The 25,886-nt window shown below is 44.3% G+C and overlaps 1 protein-coding gene across 5 annotated transcripts in view; it reads left to right on the top strand.

The window, feature by feature from the left end:
- Positions 1-25,669, top strand: part of LOC116942590 (proton-coupled zinc antiporter SLC30A2-like) — a 45,697-nt gene extending 20,028 nt beyond the window's left edge. For all 5 annotated transcript variants that reach the window (XM_032954674.2, XM_076067221.1, XM_076067219.1 and 2 more), the window contains 7 exons: positions 5,334-5,596; positions 8,752-8,898; positions 9,812-9,965; positions 11,791-12,001; positions 12,602-12,707; positions 17,283-17,417; positions 20,035-25,669. In XM_032954674.2, coding sequence (XP_032810565.2) covers positions 5,334-5,596; positions 8,752-8,898; positions 9,812-9,965; positions 11,791-12,001; positions 12,602-12,707; positions 17,283-17,417; positions 20,035-20,180 — 1,162 coding nt within the window. In that variant the 3' untranslated portion in view covers positions 20,181-25,669. The remainder of the gene's footprint in view (positions 1-5,333; positions 5,597-8,751; positions 8,899-9,811; positions 9,966-11,790; positions 12,002-12,601; positions 12,708-17,282; positions 17,418-20,034) is intronic.
- Positions 25,670-25,886: the final 217 nt, after the last annotated feature.

Here is a 25,886-nt window from a genome sequence, read left to right as displayed (position 1 = left end):
TACAGATATGCCGATGTCGGGCAGACATCTCTTAATGCTCCCTTTGACGCTGTCAAAATCACGGATTGTGACGCATGTGCATCTCTTTGCAAACGTCGGTAACGTGCACGAGTTCGTACTGCTCAATTATTTTACCTATTTTACCTGCGTGACTTTACCGAAAAAACCAAAGAGTTTGAATACTTGCAGTCACGAAAACTTCAAATCTAGAATTAAGCTTCAAATCTAGAACGTGAAGCTTCGTGAATATTATGCTTTTTTGCGTTTAGTTTGTTGCCGTTTCCCCGCACCTTGGATTAGCACGGTTGGCTGTGTATGGTGCGAAAGAAGTTCAGAAGACACACGTACATAGCGATTACCTATTCACCCAGGAAAAAAAACCACACTGCGTCTTAAGACTCTGGTTTTTTTTTCTCAGCAGGGTTGTTGCATTAAGATATTTGCCCAAATACCAATTACAGTTTGTTTTAAGCTACGCAGAAGTAATCCGGGAACCCGAAGGAAGCCAATGCAAGACAGAGCGGCGTGGGGGGGGGGACGCACAGACTCCACACAGAACGGTAGTGCCCGAGTCAGTAATCGAACTCAGGTACTCTTTGCTGTGAGACACGTGGTAACTGTCACACCACCGTGACACGCTGACGCACATTTAATAAATGCATTACTCGCAATCTGCCTTCTTTTCCCCTCCTCGCTATCAGCGGGTGCTTTCTCCGTGCCCATGCCATGACTATGCAGGGTGTACGATCGTGGATGGCGCCCTCCCGTTTCAATATTCGTAGTATTGGTGGAGCAGTGGCGCGCAGTGGCTATTTCACTGCGCTAATTGCACTGCGAAATAGACCCCACGAGCGAGAGTTCGATTCCTGGCCACAGCTAACATCAGTGGCGAGTAGCATCGGAAGCGGTTTGGGTGGCCCCATCCCCCCTATCCTCCTCCTTCACCAACTCGTACTGACCAGAGTGGCTGAAGTATGTTCAACCAACCCCCATGGGGAATGTTTCATCCAGCAGTGGATTAACGAATGCCTGTATAATATCTATTATACTCGCTGTACACCGATCCTTCTCGTGCAGTCTCTTATCCAAGTCTTTCATTTAAATATGCAGGGTACCTTGGACAGCTCCCGGGCGTTTAAGTGTTTATAGCTTTGCATATTTAACATTAACTTGCTCGACCCCGGGTGAACACAGTAACATATAAATAATCTGTATATGAAAAGCACAATTTACAGCCCTTTGTCAAGCCACTGCTGGATGAAGGTCTCCCGACGATGTTTCGGTCATGGAAATGATTTGACCCTACCTCGCCATGCTGGTCAGTGCCTGGTGGTGAAGTGGGGGCGGAGACCAGAACCGGTTCAGATATGAGTGTAGCCGTGGGTGGTAATCCAACTGAGGTCTCGCTGGGTTCGTAGCGTAGGGCGTTGACCACTGCACCACAGCAGCACCCGGCAATGCATGTTTATAAGTGAATGTTTTTTTTTTGCGAACCATTCATTGGATATGGGTTCATGCTCATTATTTATGTTTGCGCAGCGATTTTTTACAACAACAATGACAACACCATCACCACCGTATTGGCTGCTACACCGCTCGTTCGATAAATGTGGAATAGATGAGCGGCAATTTGGAGGGCGTGTTGCTTGCCCGGTGGGAGAGGGAGAGATGATGTCACGGGTATAGGATCCTATAAATTCACAGCCCTTGTGAAGGCACTGCTGGATAAAGGATTCTTCCTGCGTCTTGTCGATCATGCGAGGTGTTTGACTATACTTCACCACGCTGGTCACTGCGGGTGAAGTGAAGGACTGACATTGGCAGTGGCCCGATATCTAGTTAGAGTTTCCAGATTCGTAGCGCAGTGCGCTAACCACTGCATCACTGCTCCCCCACAGATATAGATCCTTATAGAGTATATATATATTCTGCACGCAGTTGATATCTGCAAATTGCAAATTACCCATGTGCAGCACCATTAAATGCAACCACTCGCTTTAAGTTGGCACTGTCGATATAATTTATCAGCGGGTCTGTACATGTGCCACTCAACGCACAACTCTGCAGATCTAAAGTTAAATTGTGCACGGAGATAGTATCACCTTTTGTGGAATCATGGCATCGTAAGGGTGAAATACAAGATTCCATTGCTAACGGTGTGGTGTGTGGATTGCTGGAATGGCAAAACCCCATGATGTTAAATGCAGCACAATAAGATTAAACAACTTTAATCAGTTTTTTTTATTTAAAGCTTTCGTGACTGCAGGGATTCATATTCTTGGTTCTTTCGGTAAAGTCACGTAGAAGGGAAACAATAAAATAATACAAATATAAAAAATACAATTCTCACGACGTTTCGACTGCAACACAAGCAATCATAATCAGGTTGAAAACCACAGCAAAAAAATTAAAAAAGTGGCGGTTATTTTTAACGTTAGCACCACGGATAGCGATTTGACAGTTTGTTCAGATGGACGAGTCCATCTATGTTCGGAAAAAAGGAGGGGGAGACGAAAATGATGGATGCGGTCTGAAAGCCACCGTAAGCGTGAACAATCAATTAAGACCCGAAATGGTTTATCAAATCCTTCCAACGATTGCTAAGCCAAAATCCATTTTCTCGGTTGAAATTGTCTCTGTGTTTGTATATGTGGATAGCCTCATGAACGAATTTCTCATGGTAGCCAGATGGCTTGCAAAAAACCTCTGTCTTGGCGAAGTCAATGTCATGTGAGCCTACTGAATTATAACAGTGATCTGCCACGGCCGAGGTGTTGGTCCTACCGTGTTTTAGGTCTGCTTTGTGTTCATGAATGCGGTCCGAGACATGTCGTTTGGCTTCTCCAATGTAGCTACTACCACAGAGGCAACTTAGTCTGTAGATGCCAGGGTACTGTATGTCCGGAATCACATCTTTTACAGACGGAACCAGATCACGGATTTTATGTAATTTGTTGAATCGTGCCTGGATTTTGTGTTTATTCAAGATTTTGGAGATCTTTTTGTGATCCCCGCAATGCAGGGTAAAGTGATGGTTTTGAAAGGCTCCTCAAGAGGGTCTTTCTTCATGGTTTGGAGTGATAGCTTTGCGGATTGTGTAGTCGGAGTAACCATTAGCCTTAACAGCTTGGTGTACGTGCTTGAGTTCACTGGCTATGTGTTCCTGGTCGGATATGCATTGGGCTCTATGGTGCAGAGTCTTGATGAGGGAATTCTTCTGGGATGGATGGTGGTGGGAATCCGGTTTCAGGTAAGCATCCTGTATGGGTAGTTTTCCTGTAGACAGAGTGGCTCATTGAACCATCAGGTCTCTTTTTTATTAGGACATCCAAAAAAGGAGGCATGCCATCTTTTTCGACTTCCATGGTAAATCTGATGGCTGGGTGTATGGAATTGATGTGGTCGAAGAATTGGTCTAGAGAAGGCCGGCCATGTGGCCAGATGACAAAAGTGTCATCCACGTACCTCTTCCATAAGGTTGGGCGTAGAGTGGCAGTCTGGATGGCGTCAGTCTCAAATTTCTCCATGAAAAAGTTGGCTACAAACTTTAATCAGCTCCATCCCCTCTCTTTAAATGCATTGTCCATACAAATGTAAAAGTGATAATTTTACCTTTGTAGTTATTGTTGCTTGCGTACGGACATGGTAATGTGTTAACATTTACATTGATTAAGTCTGTAGGAATTATAGCTATTTAAGCATTTTCGTCTCATGCTTTAAATTATATGCACACGTATGGATTAAAATACCGTATGAAACATAAACTTATGATAATTAAGGTCATTCCAGTATTTGGTCACATACAAATACAATATATAATGTATATTTGAAAATAAATTATAAATCCAGCACATTTTTTAATGTTTTGATTTGAAGATAAAATGTGGTGCTTCCTGAGCAGCATAAATGTGATTAATGACACATCCTTGGTTGTGTTTTAAAAACATATTTTGTAGAAATAAAATCACACAAAGCCTATACGAAGTTTCAGATTTCAGTAATGGCAATAATTTACTGGACACGTCTTGATTGATGATGCAGTGTAAGCAATTCATATTTACAAAGTATAGGGTGTATTTAGCTGTCTGCTGGTTTTCACTTGTCTGAAGCTGAATGTGAAATTGCAATGATTTACTTGCACACGCTTTGATTGGTGAACTCGGAATTGTGGACATGGGGTATAGACGAGGGAAGTTGTCTGAAAAGCCCAGCACGATCGAGCACTGGCCATGGCACTTAATGAGCTGCATACATTTCAATAATTGATGTCACCTCGTTAGATAGGCAGATATTTAATTTTAGCGGGAACAACCTAAAGAGCTATGAAGCTCTTTCTCACAGGTTGCCCAGCCAAAATCTGGGGTTTGCCAAAATGTGTAACATTACAGGGAAGCAAGTAAATAATTAAAAATATAGCAATGTTTTCAAATGATGCAATGAAAGGATAAATTGCACTTGTAAAATTTGGTCATTAGCAATAAGCAGAGCGTAACACGCATTGAAATTCAGCTGTGGTTTAAAGGGCGGAAGAACAAAATGACGGTGCTGACGACGATCGCTGCATTGCGCAAGCTTCACATTTGCATGGCACGGGTAAAGTTTCACTGGTGGCCGATGTAGCGGGGCTGACGCTCGATGTGAAATGGCAATAATTCACTGTGCACGCGTGTCCTTCGGTTGGCTAACCGGCAAGCGCAGAGAAGCGAGGGAAGTTGTTTGAAAAGCCGAGCGTGATCCGCGCGCTGAAGCAGTGGCACTTAGTGGTCAACACGAATTGCAGTCGTTGATGCCATCTTTGTTGAGGTCACAATCAAGCGGGAGGTCATTAAGACGAATTGATAATTTAAAGGGCATGAGAACAAAAACGATGCTGCTCACGGCGACGATCCGCACCGTGTAACGACATACGCAGCCGGTTTGGCACGAAGGCTTTCGCGACCAATATTATCCATAATGCCTCGGTGGCAAGGTGTTAACTACCTCGCCATGCCTGGTATGCAGAAGGTCGTGGGTTCGATCCCGACCCTGACGCCTGTATGTTTGGAATTTGCATGTTCTCCCCGTGGCCGTGTGGATTTTTCTCCGGGTCCTCCGGTTTTTCCCTCCACATTTAGAATCACGCCTTTTCGAGAATTTGGCTGCAACACATTTCCCCATGATAAGCGACTTGGTTGAGCTATCATTTGTGATAGCGAGGTCGCTTCTGAAAAAGAGTCACATAGCTCAGTGGGCCTTACCTGATAATAAAAAAAACACACGTATTAGTTTTGATAATAAATGTTTATTCATTAATTTTCGAGTGAAGACGACTGTGCACCGGGTGTCGCCTGCAGCCCAGCACCAATGAGCGGCCTCAACGGTGCGTTCAGGAGCAAACCGTCGGGGCGAGCTGCATCGGACCCGGGCTTGGAGGGACTGCACCTGGAGACGCTGAGCGCAGGCGGCGGTGATGGGGACGAGTGTGGGGGCCGCCATTATTGCCACGCGCGGGGGGCCCGCAACACGGACCGCTCGGAGGGAGAGCGCAGACACGCACGCAGGAAACTCTGCATCGCCGCCGTGATCTGCCTCCTGTTCATGGCCGGGGAGATATTCGGTGAGAGCGTCAGAGCGGAGCCGCGGGCCTCTCTCGCTCGTCACGTCCCGCTGCTGAAACGCCTCATGCGGAAATATTCATCGCACATTCTGGCATTTTTTTTTTGCTCAGCCTGCGAAGTCTGCCACATCGTTTGGAGTGTGCCGTAGTTGATCCTTATTCGGTGAACCCATGAATTGTTGTTTGTGAAGAATGCTCCTGCCGCTCAGAATATATTTAGAATGAGAATATTTAGTTAGACTGGAGGAATCCGATGAGCTATAAAGCTCTTTTTCACAGACGTCCAGTAGACATCTGTGAAAAAGAGCTCACACCGCCACAAAGTCTACCCCTGTTATCCTCCCCGTGCCGTCACCATCTTTCATGGTCTAGCAAAGCACCAATTGCGCCATCTCCGTGGTGAATGTCTTCTTGGGTGTGTTTCCTACCTTTGGTTGCCACTCTGCATAATTATTCTTGCCCACTGGCCATCATCCCTACTCGTGACGTGTTCTTCTCTCGTCCACTATATATATCTTTTAAACAAGAGCCTGGGTACAAAGCGCAAAAGACGGAGGGGACGACGAGAAATCCGACGCCAAGTGCCCACGCGGCAGGGGAGAGGGAGGGGTGATTGGCAGTGCCGGATTAATTATCCCGAGTAGCAAAAGTAGCAACATATGTAGTAGCTACGGGCCCTGCACTTTCAAGGGCCCCGCACTAAATGCTTTCAAGCTATCAATTCCGGTTCAGTGATTCTGCACTTGCTCTATTACTATAGTACTATACTGCCTTCAACTTTTATGAACGACTGGGTGTTTAAGGTTAGTGATTTGTCATATTATCTGGTTGTATAGCAAATGAAAAAATACAATGACTTTACTGTGCAAGTAAAAAAAATGTTTTAATATTAATGTTTTTTAGGGCCCCTTTATAACATATGCTACAGGCCCCGCACTAGCTTAATCCGGCACTGTTGATTGGGCTCACTGCCCCCCCCCCCCCCCCCTACTCACGCAGTGGCAACAATCGGGAATGTGGAATTTTTAGAGGAGGGGAAGCCTAGCCCACTCTTCTTAATATTCTATATTATTCTGATCCACGTGCTCCTATTTCTGTCTCGCTGGAATTCCACGCGTGCGTCCCCCCGTGCGTTGCTGCAGACTTTTCAGCATTCAGGCCCCTCGATCACATTCTGAAAAGTTCTGTATTGAATATACATGAGGCTGTGATGCATAGCGAGTATACATTGATTTATAAATGAGGCGAGGTGAGGTGCAAAGACTGGAGTTGGAGAAGACCCGCTTTCGATCACAAGCCATGCTGTCCTTCAGAATTTACACACACACTTATTCTGCTCCATAAATGCTGCTTTGGTCTGACTTGGGTGTTAAATTTAATGCGATCTATAATACGACCTTGCGTGGGATACATCGTATCGTTTTGATTTGCACATTGAGGGATTTAACTGCTGAAATGCATTTCACTTCAACCACAATGTGGACATTAAAGTGCAACTCTTGTGCATCATATTACAGTAGTTATATGAATTGAAATGGAAACACAAGAAGAATGGACGAACGCTGTGTTTCTCAAATGCCAGTCCTCTTGTGGTGCAGCTTTCCAACATTAAAAAAACCGATCACGTGTGTGAAACATGTAGTAGCTTGATTTGCATGTAAATGTAAAAGATTGGTAATCAAAACTATCTGCAATATGGTGAGCTGTCAGGACTGGAGTTTGAGAAACGATGCACCCAATAGTGCAAAATAGTGGATGTCTTTGAAAGCGTAGGTTTGCACAGCATAGTAATGCGCCCGAAGGTAACATCCAGATAAAATGGGTGATAGCAAAGGTGCTAAATAATCCCCCTTATGAAATGTAATCGAACATCTTGTTGCACATTGTGAAAACATGCCATGATGTATAATTATCTATATGCCCACGGCTATTTTTCTGAAGGAATCCAAAACTGGTTGTGTACAGGAACGTTGCCATGATATATTTTTTTCACAATACAATATGGCGATTCATATTCTTGGTTCTTTCGGTAAAGTCACGTAGAAGGGAAATAATAAAATAATACAAATAGAACAATAAAATTCTCACGACGTTTGGATTGCAACACAAGCAATCATCATCAGGTGTGAAAATCACAGCAAGAATATGAATCCCTGCCGTCACGAAAGCTTTAAATCGAATAATATGACGATTATTGCATTATTGTGTTCCCATAAAGTTATAATTGCATTTTACATTTTAATGTAATGTTTTAATACGTTGCTCTATTGCCAGTACTGTATGAATAAAGATTCAATAAAAGTACGTCATCTTCAGTTCGCTCAACAAATCCCTGAAAAAAGGACACCATCTAACATGCTAATGAAACACACATGCTGTCGGCTACGTAAGAAGTTAATTGATTATTTGAACAACTTAACAGATTTAACAAATTACTTGGTTCAAATTATTTGGTGATCCTGCGTTGGTGGCAGTGGCGGACAAGCACAGGTCACAACATTTTATTTTACTTGTGATTCATTACAATTTTATTTTATTTCTACATACGTGACTTTACCGAAAGAACCAATGAGTATAGTAATTTCTGCAGTCACGAAAGCTTCAATTCGAGATTGAGTCACAACGTGTTGACTTTTTGCTCCCCACATAGGTCTGTTTCATCGACACACTTGCTAATCTTGTTTTGAAGCTTTCGTGACTGCAGGAATCCATACTCTTGGGTTCTTTGGGTAAAGTCACGTAGGTGTAAAATAAAATAAATCACGACGTTTCGATCGCAACACAAGCGGTCGTACTCAGGCGGAAAAAATATAACCTGGCAGTGCAACTGCTGGTTTAGCAGTTCCACCGCTGGATTATATTTTTTCCACTTGCAAATATTTTCATATTCCGTGCATATTTCACGTCAGTTTTATTTCCCCAACCCCAAAAGAGATACAGCATTCTCTTTCCAACATACTACGGCACGCACCCCGTATTTAACAATATCTGTTCGCGTAGAGAGCCACTATGGCGGCGCTCGCTTGGCTATCATAAATATTTGTAATCCGTAATGGGTAAAAAAAAATCAAGAAAATAATTGTCGGCATATCCCACCCTGCGCGGCACTGATGAGCCAACGTTGGGCTCAAGGACGGGCGTGTGCTGTGCTTCAGGGGGCTTCTTGGCACACAGCCTGGCCATCATGACGGACGCGGCGCACCTCTTTGCCGACTTTGCCAGCTTCTCCATCAGCCTCTTCTCACTGTGGGTGTCGTCACGCCCCCCCACCAAGACCATGAACTTCGGATGGTACAGGGCTGGTACTGAAGGCTTTTTTTTGTCCTGTGTTGATCAAATACAGCACATGAATACACATATCGTTTGACACGTAGGCTTTCGCGACCAATATTATTATTCATAATGAAGGTTTTTTTTTGGATGACATCGCGTCAGTGTAAATGTGTTGTTATCCCACCGCCACCCGACAAGCCAACCAGTCAGGTTTGTCACCTAAATGAAACGTGCCAATTAGTTACTACTTCAGCCCACCGGTGTGTTGGAGAGTAAATCAACAACATTTACCATCTGAGTACGAGGTTTCGCTGGTTATTACATCAAATTCGAGCAAAAACGCTCGATAATGCTGGATGCAATTACCAGCGAAACGTTGTTTTTTACGTCACAAACCTTACCAATTGGCTGTGTCGGGTGGTGGTGGCTTAACGACACATTTATACGCTCTAACCCAAAAACACCTTTATCATGATTAATACCTTTATATAAAAACACAAATATTTTTCCACAATTTAGTCCAGGCTGTGCTACTGATATAATATAATGAAATGAACAAAACATCATCTCTGGAACTACAGCGTCTTTTTGCGCGTTAGAGAATCGCCCTTTAGAAATGTGGTGTCACAGAACTACTTTTGAGATCTCTTCAAGTGGCCTGATCTAGCCACACTGGGGGCCCTGTACTTTTCTACACATCCTGCTGCAGAGAAACGTTTCTACACACGGCAGGTGAACTTAAATGATGTACCGCACTGTGTTGGGGTTCTAATTGACAATCGGTCTCATCGTTCGATACCGAGAACAGAATCAGTAACACAAAATAAAAGATGAGCATGGCAGTTTATTTTGTGTCGCATTCATTTTCCTAAAAAAAAGTAAACCCTTTTGTATGTCCAGAGTTCAATTCCCCGAGTCCGCCTGTGTGCTTTGGAATGCCAGAGATCCTTGGAGCCCTGCTGTCGGTGCTGACAATCTGGGTGGTGACGGGAGTCCTGGTGTACCTGGCCTCCCTGAGGCTCATCTACAAAAACTTCGAGATCGAGGGGACAGCCATGCTCGTCACGTCTGGCTGTGCCATCGCTGTAAACGTCATGTAAGTGAAAATGCGAGATTTGATTAGACCCCATTGGCTCCCATGATTGCCAGTTGTGGTTGACAAACGGTCCTTCTTGACTTCGATAACTAAACCGCTGTGGATGTTCTTATCCATGGCCTCTGCTGCTGCTGTTGCTGTGTGACAGCCTACCAATGGAATAGCTGGATACGGCAGCAATGGGAGATCCCCTTCTATTTGCAAGGCAGTGGCATGACTATAGATTGTGCAGGCGGTGCAACTGCACTGAAACCCATGTATCAGAGGGTGCCCAACTTCTGGGCTAAGAAGTGAGGGTGGGGTGGGAATTGAATACGAATCAGAATCTTTATTTATACTGGAGGAAGCTCTTTTTCACAGAGGTCCAATATGTGGACAGGGACCCCCCTTTTCATTCCTTGCACCAGGCCCCCCCTTTTCATTCCTTGCACCAGGCCCCCCCCTTTTCATTCCTTGCACCACGGCAAGGAATGAAAGACCTACAAACGCGATGTTGAAATGGAATCTACGCAGACACTGCAAATACCATACTGGTTAATACTGTGTTTAGTTAATGTCACCAATAGTTCAACAAACGTTGAGGAAATGTTACATTGGGGATCTGTATAATAACATAGGACATTGCGTAGTCGGCGATGTTTTGGGCATTGGCCCTTCTTTATAGGAGGGCCATATTTTTAAAGTGCTAGGGAGAAGGGCCATTTCCTGAAGCGTCGCCGATGATGTATTTTCCTCTTAAGAGCAGTGTTACTGACAAATATGTTGAGCTTTTTGTCATCTGTAATTGTGCAGCATTGTCAACAGCACTGTCAACAAATAATGTGTTTAAATAACCAAAAAATGTACGATATTATTTGCAGTGGAGTGGCAGTGCGGTGATCATCGCACTGTGAAATGATCCCGATTCCCCTGAGTTCAGTTTCTGGCAGGGGTCAACTTCGGTTGCTAATGAGAATCTGAATCAGTCCTAGACCCACCCTTGAGCAACCTGCACTCACAGGCGAGGTTAAGTGCAGTGAAACACCAGGTAGATCCATACAGTGACTTGTCGATTTTAAATTCAGTGCGTGAACCATTTCTCACCGCAGCAGCAATCCGTGTGAATCTGTACGGACCCAAATTTCCCCAACAAAACGTTTCACAAACACAAAACGTTTCACAAACACAAAACGTTTCACAAACACAAAACGTTTCACAAACACAAAACGCACACGGTAAGTGCCTGTAAACGTTCGACCCCAAAAATAATCGTTGGTATAAGAATAGGTTTTACCATTTCTGGCAATGAAACAGGTGGTAAGATGTTAAAAACACCAAATTGAAATCTTTCGCAAGGAATCATGTCTGAATTAACCACACACATACTTGTGGTGAACATGCAAACAAAAAAAAACACGCTCTTGTAATATATGCATCGTCTTTGAAACTGATTGGTCCGCACAAGAGACAGCTTTCTTTAAAGCCTAGTCTCAATCATCGTTGGCTCAATCTTGATTTGAAGCTATCGTGACTGCAGGAATCCATACTCTTTGATTCTTTCGGTAAAGTCACGTAGGTGTAAAATAAAATAAATCACGACGTTTCGGGCGCAACACAAACGTCCGTCATCAGGTGGGAGAGCATGGTCTGCTGCTGAGGCAGACTGATGCACCCGAAACGTCGTGATTTATTTTATTCTATACCTACGTGACTTTACCGAAAGAACCAAAGAGTATGGTTGGCTCAGTCAAGTCTCCACTGCATAGGAACAACGCATTGGCCGATGACTGATTTGAATGTTTTACATTCCTTCTGCCGAATGGGGGGTGGTGGTGGTGTTGCACAGAATGAGTTTCACGCTCTACCAGGCGAACCACCTGCACAGTCACGGGGGAGTGACCGCCGACGCCACGGAGCCCAAGCCGCTGACGATGGCCGAGGGTCCCGTGTCGGGCCCGCAGGCGAACCCCAGCGTCCGCGCCGCCTTCATCCACGTCGTCGGGGACCTCCTGCAGAGCATCGGCGTGCTCATCGCCGCGTGCGTCATTTACGCCGAGGTGCGTCCGCGCGGGGACGCGGTTTTCTCTCGTGGGTGCAGTGCTGACGTGGGTGCAATGACAGCGGCTGGAGGTGCACGGCCCGAGATGGGAAACTCTCTTTTTGTTCGAACTGCTTTTTGCGTTTAGTTTTGTTGTCCTTCCCCTACCCCCCCCCCCCCGCAAACCTCTGATTAGCGCGGTTGGCTACGTAAGGTGTGAAAGAAGTTCAACGTGCACACAGCCCTTAGGCTGTCCGCTGTTGGATGAGGACCTTCCTACGCCATGCGTGTCTTGGAGGTGATGCTGATGGTGTGGTTAAAATAAAATATTGAAAAATACTTACCTATGAGACGTGTTTATACGTCCTTTCCGTACGTATTTTTCCGTAATACATTTGCGAACGTTGGGTCAACGTTACATGTTTACTGGGGTATGCTTACTAGACAGATAGAAAAATTAAACAATCATTGACAAATACATTTAAATCGCTCGTTTTTACCGAATATATATTAAAAAATACATTTACATTGTTAATGTATTTAAAATGTCCGTAAAATTGCACGGAAATAATTGCATGGTACGTTAACCCATCTATGCCATCTGTTCTTTGCTCTCCAGCCTGAATACAAGATTGCGGATCCCATATGCACCTTCGTGTTCTCATTCTTTGTCCTCTTCACGACGGTCACCATCTTGCGAGACGTCCTCCTCGTGCTCATGGAAGGTGGGCAGGCTCCACGCACACTGCGAGATGTTAACGACCTCGCCCGGTACACAATAGGCGGTCGTGGGTGCTCATGGTGCAGACTGCACGCATGCTGCGTCACCAGCAACGGTGACTAGGAGATGTTAACTACCTTGCATGGTATACAGGAGGTCGTGGGTTCAATCCCCGACCCCGATGCCTGTGTATTTGGAGTTTGCGTGTTTTTATCTCCCCCGTGGTCGCATGGACTTTACTCCGGGCCCTCCAGTTTTCCCCTCCACATTTAGAAACATGCGTTTATATATGTATACATAAACATTCCACATGATAAGCCACCTCGTTGAGCTATCATTTGTGGCCAGGTCGCATCTGAAATAGAACTACATTGTATAAGGCTCAGTGGACTCTCTCTCTCTATTTAAGGCCTCGACACAGAGGCATTGGGTCTCTGTGTGTCTATGTTGTGTGTCTCTTTCTCTGTGTGTCTCTGTGTTGTCTCTCTCTGCTTGTGTGTCTGTCTGTGTGCCTCCGTGTCTGTGTTTTGTCTCTCTCTCAAATTTAGTGCTACCTGATGACGATTGCTTGTGTAGCAATCGAAACGTCGTATTCTATTATTTAATTTATTTTCTTTCTACGTGACTTCACCGAAAGAAACAAAGAGTAAAATAAACATAGTTTTAAATAGTTGTCTGCACAGCAGGTATTCTGTGACAAAGAGCTTCGCAACTCATCAGATTCTTAGAGTGTAAATACAAATTACTTTGAAACGCACCGTCAACCCCACTATATTTAAGACGTGAACTTCCAGCAAAGACAGAAGATTTATTTTTGTTCAGACACTTAGCATCAGTCAAAGGTGTAAAGCCATGAAATGGGGGGGGGGGGGGGGGTGGTGGGGGGAATTGGACAAATTCCATCGTGAAGAATGTTTTAGATTCAATTCAATCACAAATTAATGTGGATTTATATTCCATTTACATGTGACCGTTTCGTAAAGCGCTGTACAGAAACAGTAGAATCATTTGTTTCGTAGACACGGCGGCATAGGCAGTCATAGGCAGTCTTGAGTTTGAATTGATCAGAGGCAGGGGGTTGACAGCGCAGATGACCTGGAGGAAGGGAGTTCCAGACAGTGGAGGCAGCAGAGGAGAACGAGTGACCTCCCTCTGTATGAAGGTTGACTGGGAAACCGCAGAAAGTCTTTGTTGCTGGAGTGGTGAGTGGGTTGAGTGGGATCGAGTGAGATGAGAGGGAAGATGTAGAGCGTGTCAAGGGGATTAGAATAAGCACATGGGAAATCTTGGTTTATTATTTGGGTTTTATGATGAATTATTTATGTTTTCCTCAATAATAAAGGTTATTTCTGGGAAAAGTCGCGTGATTATAAATGTGTCGCTAAACTCGTCACCACCCGACGCAGCCAATTAATAAGGTTTGCCTCATAAACAAAATGTGCCAATTAGTTACTGCTTCAGCCCACCGGTGTGTTGGAGAGTAAATTAGACAACATTCACAATCCGAGTACGACCTTTCGCTGGTGATTACAACAACCAGCATCATCAGGCGATTTGTCCAGAAATATGAATAAGTCTTCCTGTTTAGGTAATAAATCGACGAGTAAATGTGATGTCATCACTGCAAGCCTATAAGGTGTGAAGACCAGAGGGCGGTTAATGTAGTCATATAAACTGCAATGGATCGTGTTAATCTGATAATATGCCGTACCCATTATTGGTTGGATTATTCACAGTTAATCAACATACAGTGGAATGATTTTAAGTGATTGTGCAGGTACTCTTGTATGAGAATGTAGGCACCCAATAACAAACATCTGTTTTAAAGTTTGTGCACAATGCGTTATGGAGAACATCACCTTGCGCGTATTTTATTTATCAATTCCCATTCTGCATTCCAGTTTCATTCGAGCATAAATTAGAAAAATAAATATTCATCTGAACTGCTGCAATTTAATGAAGTGCTTCATGGCCTGTCAAGCTTTACTGTGCTATATAGGCTATCCAGCTGCTGCTGCGGGAGCGTAATTCACATGTGCTCATTGGGCCATGTAATACCCTATTACGGGATCTGAATCACTAAAGGGTATAAGGGATACTTCCAATCCCCGCTGTTTCAGGTCATGAATTAATTGAAACTGAAGGCATCGATGTTCGACGTGCAATACCCCTCCCCCCCTGCATTATTATCAATGATGTTGTAAAATGAAGACTGCAATAGAATTACGATTTGCATGGTACCCATGATAAAGCCACGAACTAAAGAGTCTGCAGATTTACCGATTGTGGCTATATTCAAGAACGTAACCTGGGCAGAGATTAGGTGTATGTATATTTTTATCCTTTCTGGACACATTGAAACTTACGTAAAAATATGTTTCCATTTATGGGATAAGTAAATAAATAAAGCCGCTATTTTACTTATAAGATAATCATATTATGCATTTTAATCTGTTAATTAACAATTGCAATGCGCATATTTAATGCATATTACCGAATAAGTTGAATTTTTAAATGTCACAGTTATTTAAAAAAAAGTAAAACCATGTTTTAAATGTTGCCACTTTGGACATTTCCCCTATGTAACGTTTATTTTATTTCCTATTGACACCACTACAGTCAATTATTCCCCAAGGTAACAGAGTCCCACATCTGACATTTGATTTGGGCAATTTTATTGAGGTTCTGCTATACACAACAATATGTTTCCAGGTTTAACTCTTTCCTTGGCAACTTTATTTGCCTCACCCAATTGTAATTTAACTTTATCGCTATACCCGACCAACAGATAGTGTGGGTGTATTGTTGCATTACGAGCAGTTTAACACGTAGTAGGCTTTCGTGACCAATATCATCCATCAACAGCTGGACTTCGCCACAAATCTGGCTGTCCGTCTGATGAAGCTAGTTGTAACTACTGGCGAAACGTCGTACTCAGATTGTGAATTGTTGTGGTTTGGCTCTCCATTACACCGGTGTGCTGTACTCGTGACGAATTGGCCACGTTCTGTTTACGCGATAACCCTTACTAGTTGGCTGTGTCGCATGGTGGCGGGTTTAAGGACACATTTATATAACCCAAAATAAAAAAAATAACCTCTTATGGATGATATTGGTCGCGAAAGCCTACGTGTTTGTGTGTGATCATGATTGTACCATGCCCAATTGTTTATTTTTGCGAACCCCAAAAAAAACCTGCATTACGACTAATTTATATTACCACTTTATTTCTTGGTCACCTCATGCCGTGGTTCATCTGGCCAATGTGGGCGGACCGTTTGTTAATCTCTCTCTGGCTGTCTGACCAGTAGCTTCATTACACACATGACTGGCTTCATTCAATTCATTGTACTTGCAGCATGAACGTAATAAATCTCTGCTTTGCCCCAAATGGTGCAAAACTGCGAGCTATTTACAAACATATATTCACCTACTTTCCCGTTAATGAACACCACATGACTGGGAACGAACAACACACATCCATTCTTCGTCACCGTGCATGCTATGCAACGGCAACGTATTGCCCAGTAGTCAAGTAACGATGCATCAATTCATTGATTTAAATGAATTATTGTGCTCGTAATACATATATCGAATTGTTAATTTGACAATTTGGTATTTACATCTTCTGTAAATTCTACGTGAATGTTGAGTTGCGACGCAATGGTGAGCGCACTGTGCGATAAACCTGCTCACCTGAGTTCGAATCTTGGCCACGGCTAAGTCCAGCGACAAGTTACATCTTAACCGGGTCTGGCTGCTTTGCCCCCCCCCCACCGTCCCGCACACTTTCCTGACCCGCACTGACCAGGGTGGTGAAGTATGTTCAAACAACCCCCCCCCCCCCCAAATGGCATGACAACGGGAGAGACCTTCACCTAGCAGAGGCTTGACATGGAGCTATGACTTATATGCAAAATGTTATGCTAACGTTAGCTTAAGGGATCCGAAAAGAAAACTATACCCATGAGACTGAAAATAAAACGACGAAACAATACAAGCGATATGGCAGAAACGACGCAGAAAAGGATCGATTTTTTTTTTTAAGACAAAATTGTGAGCCTCGAATAATGCCAACTCATTGCAACCCCGGGGAGATGAATCCTTAAATCATTTCATGGCTGTTGCCTCGCATGGGTAGCGGCTCGTTCATAATCGTGATCCCGATAAAGAGCACATAATCAGGACACTGGGAAGACACTTAGAACCGAGGGACACACTAGGTTCTAAATGGTCACATAATTTAATTAGGGCCCGTGGCTTTTATAGGTATGCAGAGATGCTTATAGGCGACACTGGGGATTAAAATTTAAAGATTTATTTTAAATTGTCGTTGTACAAAATATAACCTGCAGTAAAATTCCGTGTGAAAATGTGCAGGTTGCAACTGAATTTCGACTTCGTTACTGCTGTGTGCGATTGGGAAATGTTCCTGGTTAGCAACGTATGTGGGCCCACACGGAAAGCATTCCTTCTTGCAGACAACGGCAGACTCTCAAGACTCAGTTGCTGAATCACAGCAACAAAAAAGCACACACACACAGCGGTGATTTGTGTGCATTGGTGCAATGCCTTGCAGGTGCACCAAGGGCTGTGAAGTTCACCGACGTGCAGGAGGCTCTGCTTGCATTGCCCCACGTGTGCTCTGTGCACGATGTGCACCTCTGGTCCCTGACCATCAACCACTGCGCCATCTGCGCTCACGTCTGTGTCGGTGAGTCCCCCCCCCCCCCAGGGGTTTTATAAACCTGGGAAGCCACTGCGCTCCAACGAGAAACCGTTTGCGGATAAATAAACAAATAAACAACCCGTGCCCATGCTGGCACGCGAGGGTTCGTGCTGCTGCGTACGTGAGCAGGATATTGATTTTGTTGTTGCAGTGTGCCATACTTTAAAGGCGTGGGTACTGTAAAATGCAACCAATTGCCCAGCCTCGTCATGAATGAACCCCATGGACTTTGTGCTGAACTATTGCCACTAAATTTTCTACTCGGTTTTTTTTGGGGGGCATTTGTGGTATCCACGTGGAATATTTTTTTGTAGACATCTGGTTACCAGAGATATAGAAATGTCTGGAGAAATTCACGTTTTGTTTATATGTTGCAATGGTGAGCGCACTGGACTTGCAATCCAGAGATCGCCGGTTCGATTAGTCCTCCTGGTCCTAGCGTGGCAGTTCAGACAATGGTGCAAGTTTCTCAAATCCCCCTGCGTCTGTTCACAACCCTGTTTATTTTTTTTCTTTCAGATTTTACCTACTCAAGATTTAGGCATGACTGTTTTTTTTAAATCTGAATAGCCTATGGCCCGTAACATTACACACTGTGTCGGAGCCATTGGCTTCAAAGTCCACACGTCGCTGGTGACACTCGTCAATTGTAAAATGGTTAATTCCGATCGTCTTCAAAGCAACAGCGGTTTTTGGTTCAGCCATCGAACAAAGGCGGCGGTCACTGCATCGCCCGGCACTTTCAGATGCGATTCTGCGGCCGTCTGGAACGCTCTTGCTGCCGATGTTAGGAAGCCACTGGAGCTATGCAATTTTAAATCACCTAGATTGAAAACTCAGTTGTCCTTCCCCTACACCTTCGATTAGCACGGTTGGCTACGTATGGTCGGAAAGAAGTTTAACATACAAAGGCAACGTGTTTGTACATTTACATTCACAATCCTTGTGTCAATGCACTGCTGGATGAGTGCTTCCGCACGCCACGCAGGGTATGTGGGTGTTTGGGCATACTTCACCACACTGGTCACTGCGGGTTGTTGAAGGCGGGGAGCATCGCCATTGGAGCAAAGAACAAGAATTGTGTTTTTGCTGCACTGTCTTCTGATGATAAAAGTGCCCTGCAGCAACCTACAAAACAGCACCTGTCTTATGCACAATGATCCTCCATCGAAGCACAATAAATGCAAGATCGACCCCGCTTTCAGTGTAAGGGCTGATGAGATCGGGATGCATTCCTGGTGATTTTCATCAAAGGCCCAAGTTAGGTTCACACAAATCATCTTGGGATGTAATGACCTGCGATGTCAATTATTATTTTTATACAGAGAAGGAACAATCACGCCCATCCTTTTTTTTCCCTCGAAATACTACAATGTATTTTTTTCCTTAATGACATTTTCATTTGTATTTTTCCCACGATGCTGATTTTACTTTTGAGCAGCCTTTAAGCTTATTCCAAACCCCTTGGACTATTTGGGCCGCTGGGGCGTGACCCTTTCCTTCACCGATACATCTCCTCGTGGTGGCCTCTCCACTTCTCTCTCGCCCATCGCTGCATCTGTCAACCGAGACAGCTTCCATCCCGTCCAGTGTTTGAACTTTAACACCATCAGGTTGTGATCCTCCCCTTGCCTGGCACATTTCGAGTGCTCCGTCCCATCACCGGCCATCCATTTACAGTCGATCACGGGTTACTGCCTTTAATCTGTACCCATCGGTCGTTGGCCCGCATCTGCGGCACTAAAGGTTTGCCAACCGCTGCACATATTTGATTATACGATTACTGCCTTCACCCAACAGAGAAATGCAACCTCATTAGGGCCCGCCCATTCCTACTTAGAGCCCGACCCTCGCTCTTCAGGCCCCACGCCTGCCTAATGAGGCCCCCTCTTCATATCTTCCCTCCAGAGGATCTGCGCATTAGGCCACGCCACCTTCTCATATAGGCCCCGCCTCCTTTTGGGTAGGTGCTCCCCCCCCCCCACTGCTCCCTCCACAGTCACAGGGCTGGGCTTGGTTTGGGTAGTGGTGGGCAGTGGTTGGGGGTGGTTTAATGCTGCCCAAAATCCCACTCTGAGCAAAATAATAGTGCAATAAATTGCAAAAAGAATCTATTGGCTGTCCATCCATCTCATCCAGGGGTGGGCAACCAAAATAACAAATAGAGCATTCTGTGTCGAATTCGGTAAAAAAAAACACCCAAATATTTCAAGAGCCGCAATGCACGTGAATACGAGACGGTGGTCCTGAATAAATAATGTCACGAAACAGTCCTTAAAGAGCCGCATGCAGCTCCAGAGCTGCAGGTTGCTGACCCCTGCCCTTTGTGAACTGGTATCCCATCGTAAACTGGACTCCCATAGTCAACTGGACTCTCATGGTAAGCTGGACTCCCATGGTAAACTGGACTCCCATGGTCAACTGGTATCCCATGGTCAACTAGACTCCCATAGTCAACTGGACTCACATGGTCAACTGGACTCTCATCGGCCATGGTAAACTGGACTTCAGTGGTGAACTTTACTCCCATGTTGAACTGGACTTGCCACTAGACTAATTCATTGGCCTGTCGCTATATTTTTGTGTGTGTGTGTGTGCGCAGACGACATCGGGAAGGGAGAAGAAGTGGTCAGAGAAGCCACGGTCGTCCTCCAGACGCGTTTCTCCTTCAGCGTCCTCACCATCCAGGTGGAGAAGTTCACCGAGGACATGCACAGCTGCCGTGACTGCCAAGAGCCCAGCGGGTAACAACCCCAACGGCGAGCTGCAAAGGTCACTCAAGTAGCGTGTGGGCAACTGAGCCCATCGGTGAGAGCATTCAGTGAAACTCTCAATTATCCGAAGTTATGGGTGGGGAGGGATGGCCCCGGATAAAGTAAAAACACGGGCAATTACAAAAAAATGTCACTAGACTATACAATAATGTGTTGTTTACCTACGCATACAATGCCATCTGTTAATATTTGTTTTGTAAAAGCAATCAGTTGACTTTCCAACCTTTATGTGGGCACATGGGCACTCAGTAACCGACCCCTCGACGGGCTAGGAGCAGACAATAAAAACAGCGCGCGTTTAAAAGTTACAAATGAGCACTGTCCTTTTGCAAACCGGATAATCTGCCCACCGATAATCGCGAGTTAACTTTCGTTGCCCTGCAGACGATAATGCTGGGACAGGTCATGTAAACAAAAATGACCAGGTAGCCAATTAGTGAGCAAGGATTAATTGAGAAAGTATAATTACTGAGAGGCATATAACGATAACCCCCCCCCACCACCATCAGCGAATCGAACAATTGTGATTGTTTCGTTTCTCACAATTTTCCATCTCGCTTGCATTTGCTTCTAGATTGTTCCGTCTCATTTGTGCAATTCTGTTTGCTTCAGTATTCTAAATATAGCACAAGCAAAATCACGCATCAATCGTGAATAACAGGTTGTCACGCGCATGTTTGTATGTATGCATGCATGTATCTTTCGATTTAAAGCTTTCGTGACTGCAGGGATTCATCTTCTTGGTTCTTTCGGTAAAGTGACGTAGAAGGGGAAATAATTAAATAATGAAACATACTTTTATAAAATTCTCACGACGTTTCGGCCGCAACACAAGTAGCCTTCCTCAGGTGAAGAAACAGAACTGTCGGAAAGACAGCGCTCCAATGAACACTGCTAAGCTTGGCAGCATCTTTTAAGCTGGGTGGGAGGAGCAGAGCGCCTTGACAAAGGAGTTTACATACCAACAGAATAATTTAGCATTGAAGTAGCTGTGTTAATGTGATAGATTAGCAGGACGTTAAAGTCAGAAATTAGCATGTAACCGGGAGATTAGCATGATGTTAGTGTGAGGGATTAGCATGTAACTGGTCACGGAAGTAGCTATGCTAAAGTCAGAGATTACATATCAACAGAGGCATTTAGTATATTGACGCTAAATAACTGCAACTACCCAACTATCATACAATAAACCGATGTGAAAGAACTAAATATAAACTACATCAATATAATCAATGTACTCAATATATTCTCCAATAAGCTGAGCTATTAACATAAAGTAACTGTGTTCTTGGTTCTTTAGGTAAAGTCACGTAGAATGGAAATAAAATAATAAAAATAAAACATAATAAAATAAAATTTTCACGACGTTTCGGCCACAACACAAGTAGCCTTCCTCAGGTGAAGAAACAGAACTGTCGGGAAGACAGCGATTTAGTGAACACTGCCAAGCATGGCAGCGTCTTTTAAGCTGGGTGGGAGGAGCAGAGCGCCTTGACAAAGGAGTTTACATATCAACAGAAGAATTTAGCATTGAAGTAGCTGTGTTAATGTGTTGGATTAACAGGATGTTAAAGTCAGAAATTAGCATGTAACTGGGAGATTAGCACCACGGAAAGCGACGAGCTTTGTTCAGACGGACGAGTCCATCTATGTTCGGAACGGAGGAGGGGGGAGAGAATTTAGCATTGAAATATCTGTGTTAATGTGTTGGATTAGCAGGATGTTAAAGTCCGAACATAGATTGACTCGTCCGTCTGAACAAAGCTCGTCGCTTTCCGTGGTGCTAATCTCCCAGTTACATGCTAATTTCTGACTTGAACATGCTGATAATCTATCACATTAACACAGCTACTTCAATGCTAAATTCTTCTGTTGATATGTAAACTCCTTTGTCAAGGCGCTCTGCTCCTCCCACCCAGCTTAAAAGACGCTGCCAAGCTTAGCAGTGTTCATTAGAGCGCTATCTTTCCGACAGTTCTGTTTCTTCACCTGAGGAAGGCTACTTGTGTTGTGGCCGAAACGTCGAGATAATTTTATTTTATTGTTTTATTTTTATCATTTTATTGACTTTACCGAAGAACCAAGAATATGAATCCCTGCAGTCATGAAAGCTTTAAATCAAAATTAAAAATCGATCCATCGTTAAATGCCTCGCTACCGGAGAGTGGCATTTCGCCGAACAGTTCACCTGTTGGCAAGGTTTTAGTGGGCCATGCACTTGGCTGGGGAGGTTGGATTTATGCGAGTTTTTATTTTTTTCTGGAGTTCACAGCCACCGTTTGTGCAATGATAAAATGCTGGCACATCCATTGAATGGTCCATGAGATGCATAACATATCAGTGTCAACAGCTGGCAGATAGGTAAGACATCCTGCCCTTTAGCTCTCCGATGAAATTGTCAGGTCCGTACCGCATGCTGTTCTGCACAATGCCCGACGTTTCACTCCGCGTGCCGGGATCAACATGCGGCACAGCCCGATGACGCACGAGAGAGCCACACAGCACGACCGCGAAAACCCGCGCAGTGGCGTATCTGCTGACCAATTCACCCGATGCTCCGACTGAACAGATTGTGAATGCTCACGGCATTATAAGTTGAATTGACAAAGTTCTCAACTTTAGCCGACTTGAGCACTTCAATAGTCATCAAGGTGTGCGATTTTTTTTTTATCGAGAGGGCGATGCATCTTTCTCAGGGCCAGGGATCATCATCATCACCCTCTTATCGGTGTGTTTCTGGTGGGCTGTCATCGTTGTACCAAAATAACTCACACAACGATGATCATCACCACAACTCATGTGATATGTCAATGTCATGCCAAAACTTCGTACATCACAAAGTGATATATTGGGCAGCGTTTTGTTTAGCATAATCGTATTTGCGTTAGGACGGTGGTAACAATCCTCTTTGAAAATGTTCTGTATGTGGACCTAATATTTTGGATATGTATGGCCTTAATTATAATTCAGACTAATAGAAGTGTGTAATATAGTGTACACTGGATGTTATATCTGACTTAGAACGTCAAAAACATCTGTACATTTAAACGTGTGTTTACTACTGATGATGAACATTCCAAAAAAACAAAACACATTTCACGTTTTGCATTATATATATATTTTTTTGAATGGCTCGCTCCAGTGCGTAATTGCTCAACCAATCTGTAAATATCAAGATCTGGCACACAACAAGTAAAGTATTATGACAGCAGTTTGAGCACATGGTGCTTGACAAATAAGCCAAATGCACACAGGGGCTTGGAACGAGACGCTGCAGATTGATGAAATGGAACAGTCAGTCCATATGGCCCTCCGTGACCCATGCACATGCTGGGGAAGCTGACGGGCTCGGAACGCAACGCTAAGCGTCGCTCATAAAATAGCTCTCCGTTGAGTCTAATGGGTCGTGCCGCTTGTTGTTCTGCATGATGACCGACGTTTCGCTGCAAGTTCTGGGGGCTTCTTTAGGAGCTTCGCGAGAGGATCCGACAGACGCACATCGGAGGGCTGTGTGCAGCACAATCATGACAATCAGCCGCAAGTAGGGTCACTGGTTAAACAAATATGAATTTTTTTTATGCTAACCATGGTGCTACCTTTTAACGCTTTTGATAGACTGTGTCTTTGAGTTAAAAAAAAACATCGCTCAGAATGTTCAAACTGCTGCAACTGTTTGAAGGCACAGTTTATTTTTCAGTTCAAACAGTGTACCATTTATTATCCACTCGTCGACCATAGAACGTGCCCTGTATATGAACACACTTCTCAGTATACCTCTAGGCAACAACAACAACAACAAAACCCTCCACTATGCATTTCTGAATATTCTATTTAAGCGTCCCATAAGTTCGGATGGCAACGTACGTGGTCGTAGCATTTCAATATTCTAGGCAAGCTGCTTGACCGTCCCAGTGAGAGATGTGTTTCTGTCCACCCCTGACATCATCACGCCTGCCGTCGCAAGCCGCTCCTGGTAAATGGAATTGTATTTATGAGTCCTCTCCACGGTTAAGAATTTATACGCGACACTGCGGGAATTTCTAATTGGATTTCATAGGGGCAGTTTATGCTCGGGAATAGATGGCAGGCTGGCTTGCGTTGTATTGACAGCGTTGGCAAATGGTTCTGTATTTCAGAACATTAGCTTCAGCACAGTGTGAACATAGCTGCATCTCTTCGGATAGACCTTTCACAATAGTTTGCCGCAGGTAAACAACAAAGTTAGGTTTTTAGGCCTTATCCCTGCCGAGTTTGTACATCACGGTAATTAGATTCTTGTGGGAGTTCTGCATCGTTGCATTGCGAGTAATGTGTCTCAATGTCCCGTGACCGTGACTTGCTGTGGCTTTTTTGACGGAGACTTCCAACTGTGATACTCGGTGGAGTTTTCTTCACGCGAAGTGTGTTTTCAGCATCCACATTCGTAATGCTCGCGATGCATTCTGTTTTGTAGTAGGTCCGCTCTCAGAGAGTGAACCTTCTCTCTGGTGGTGTGCGCTCGCTTTAATTCACGTCAACCCGCACACGGCCGTCGCCAATGCATTGCCCGCTCAGAGTCCTGACGTGCGCGTGCATTGACTAGCCAGACACTCCTCCCTTCGGCTAAATGATGGGAATGCTAAGTGAAATATATGCTGTAACGTTCTTCACGCCTGTCCAAGGGGGTTTGCGTGAGACCTGGAGGCAAGTGCTTTTGAATTAATTGTAAAATCTCTCTTACGTCTTCTAATGCTTTCCTGTGAGCCTGTCGGTGATGTTTAAGGCACTCAAGAGGACATCGGTGTCGTGTTAAAACAGCGCAATGCCGCATATCTGACTCTCTGGAGTCCGTGTGGGCAGATTCGTGAAATAGTCAGATATGTGATTGCCTATAGCAATGAGAGTTGCACCACGCTCAAATACAGCACTGGGCGTGGGCAGTTAAATGGCCAACGAGGATATGTAACGGTCGGATATGAAGCGTCTTGAAATTGTGATATATCACTCTTACATCTTAGAATGTCATCACGTGTGTAATCCACTCAAGGAGTGTCATGTTAACATTTTAAAATTGCCAAAGCTTTATTGCCACTTGCATTAGCAGTACTAGAAGGTGTTAGAGTATGTAACCTGATTTGCATAAAAAAACACAAGCAAATCTGTTTGAACATTCCATTGGATCAGGTTAATCGTAACGATAGTGCAATGATTATCTCTGAAAAGCGGTTGTACATCGTGCAAAGCCGAGCGCGAATTTTGAACGTAAGACTGTCTATTTCTATACACTTGACTGTCGCTGTGTTTCTGCATTCGTTTGTGTGGCAAATGTATTTTGAAAACAGTGATTTGTATGGGAAAAAAACCGCGTTTATTTTAGATGTCTTTTGTAAAATAGTAAGTGTCAATCACAAATGTGTTATGTGAATTAAAAACGGTCTCGGTGCCGATACAAGCTGCACATTAGTGCAAATAAAAAAAACAAAATGAAAGCTTCAATTTGTGGAATTACTCGATCTCAACTGCGGCGACATGCGGAAACTTTTGAGACGGTCAACGCTTTTGCACGCGTGGGATTACACGTGTTTGTAATATATTCAGGCTATTATCCAAGAATCCAAGAGGACGCAAGAGACAAGCAAGCCTGGCCTTAGGGGTGGGCAAACAGGGCGTGTGCCCCCTGGTTACAAAGCCACAAGGGGCA

Source organism: Petromyzon marinus, chromosome 15, assembly GCF_048934315.1.
Source record: "Petromyzon marinus isolate PM22_M1 ecotype Great Lakes invasive population chromosome 15, UKy_Petmar_22M1.pri1.0, whole genome shotgun sequence".
NCBI classification, from domain to species: Eukaryota; Metazoa; Chordata; class Hyperoartia; order Petromyzontiformes; family Petromyzontidae; genus Petromyzon; species Petromyzon marinus.
This window is presented reverse-complemented; position numbering and strand designations above follow the sequence as displayed.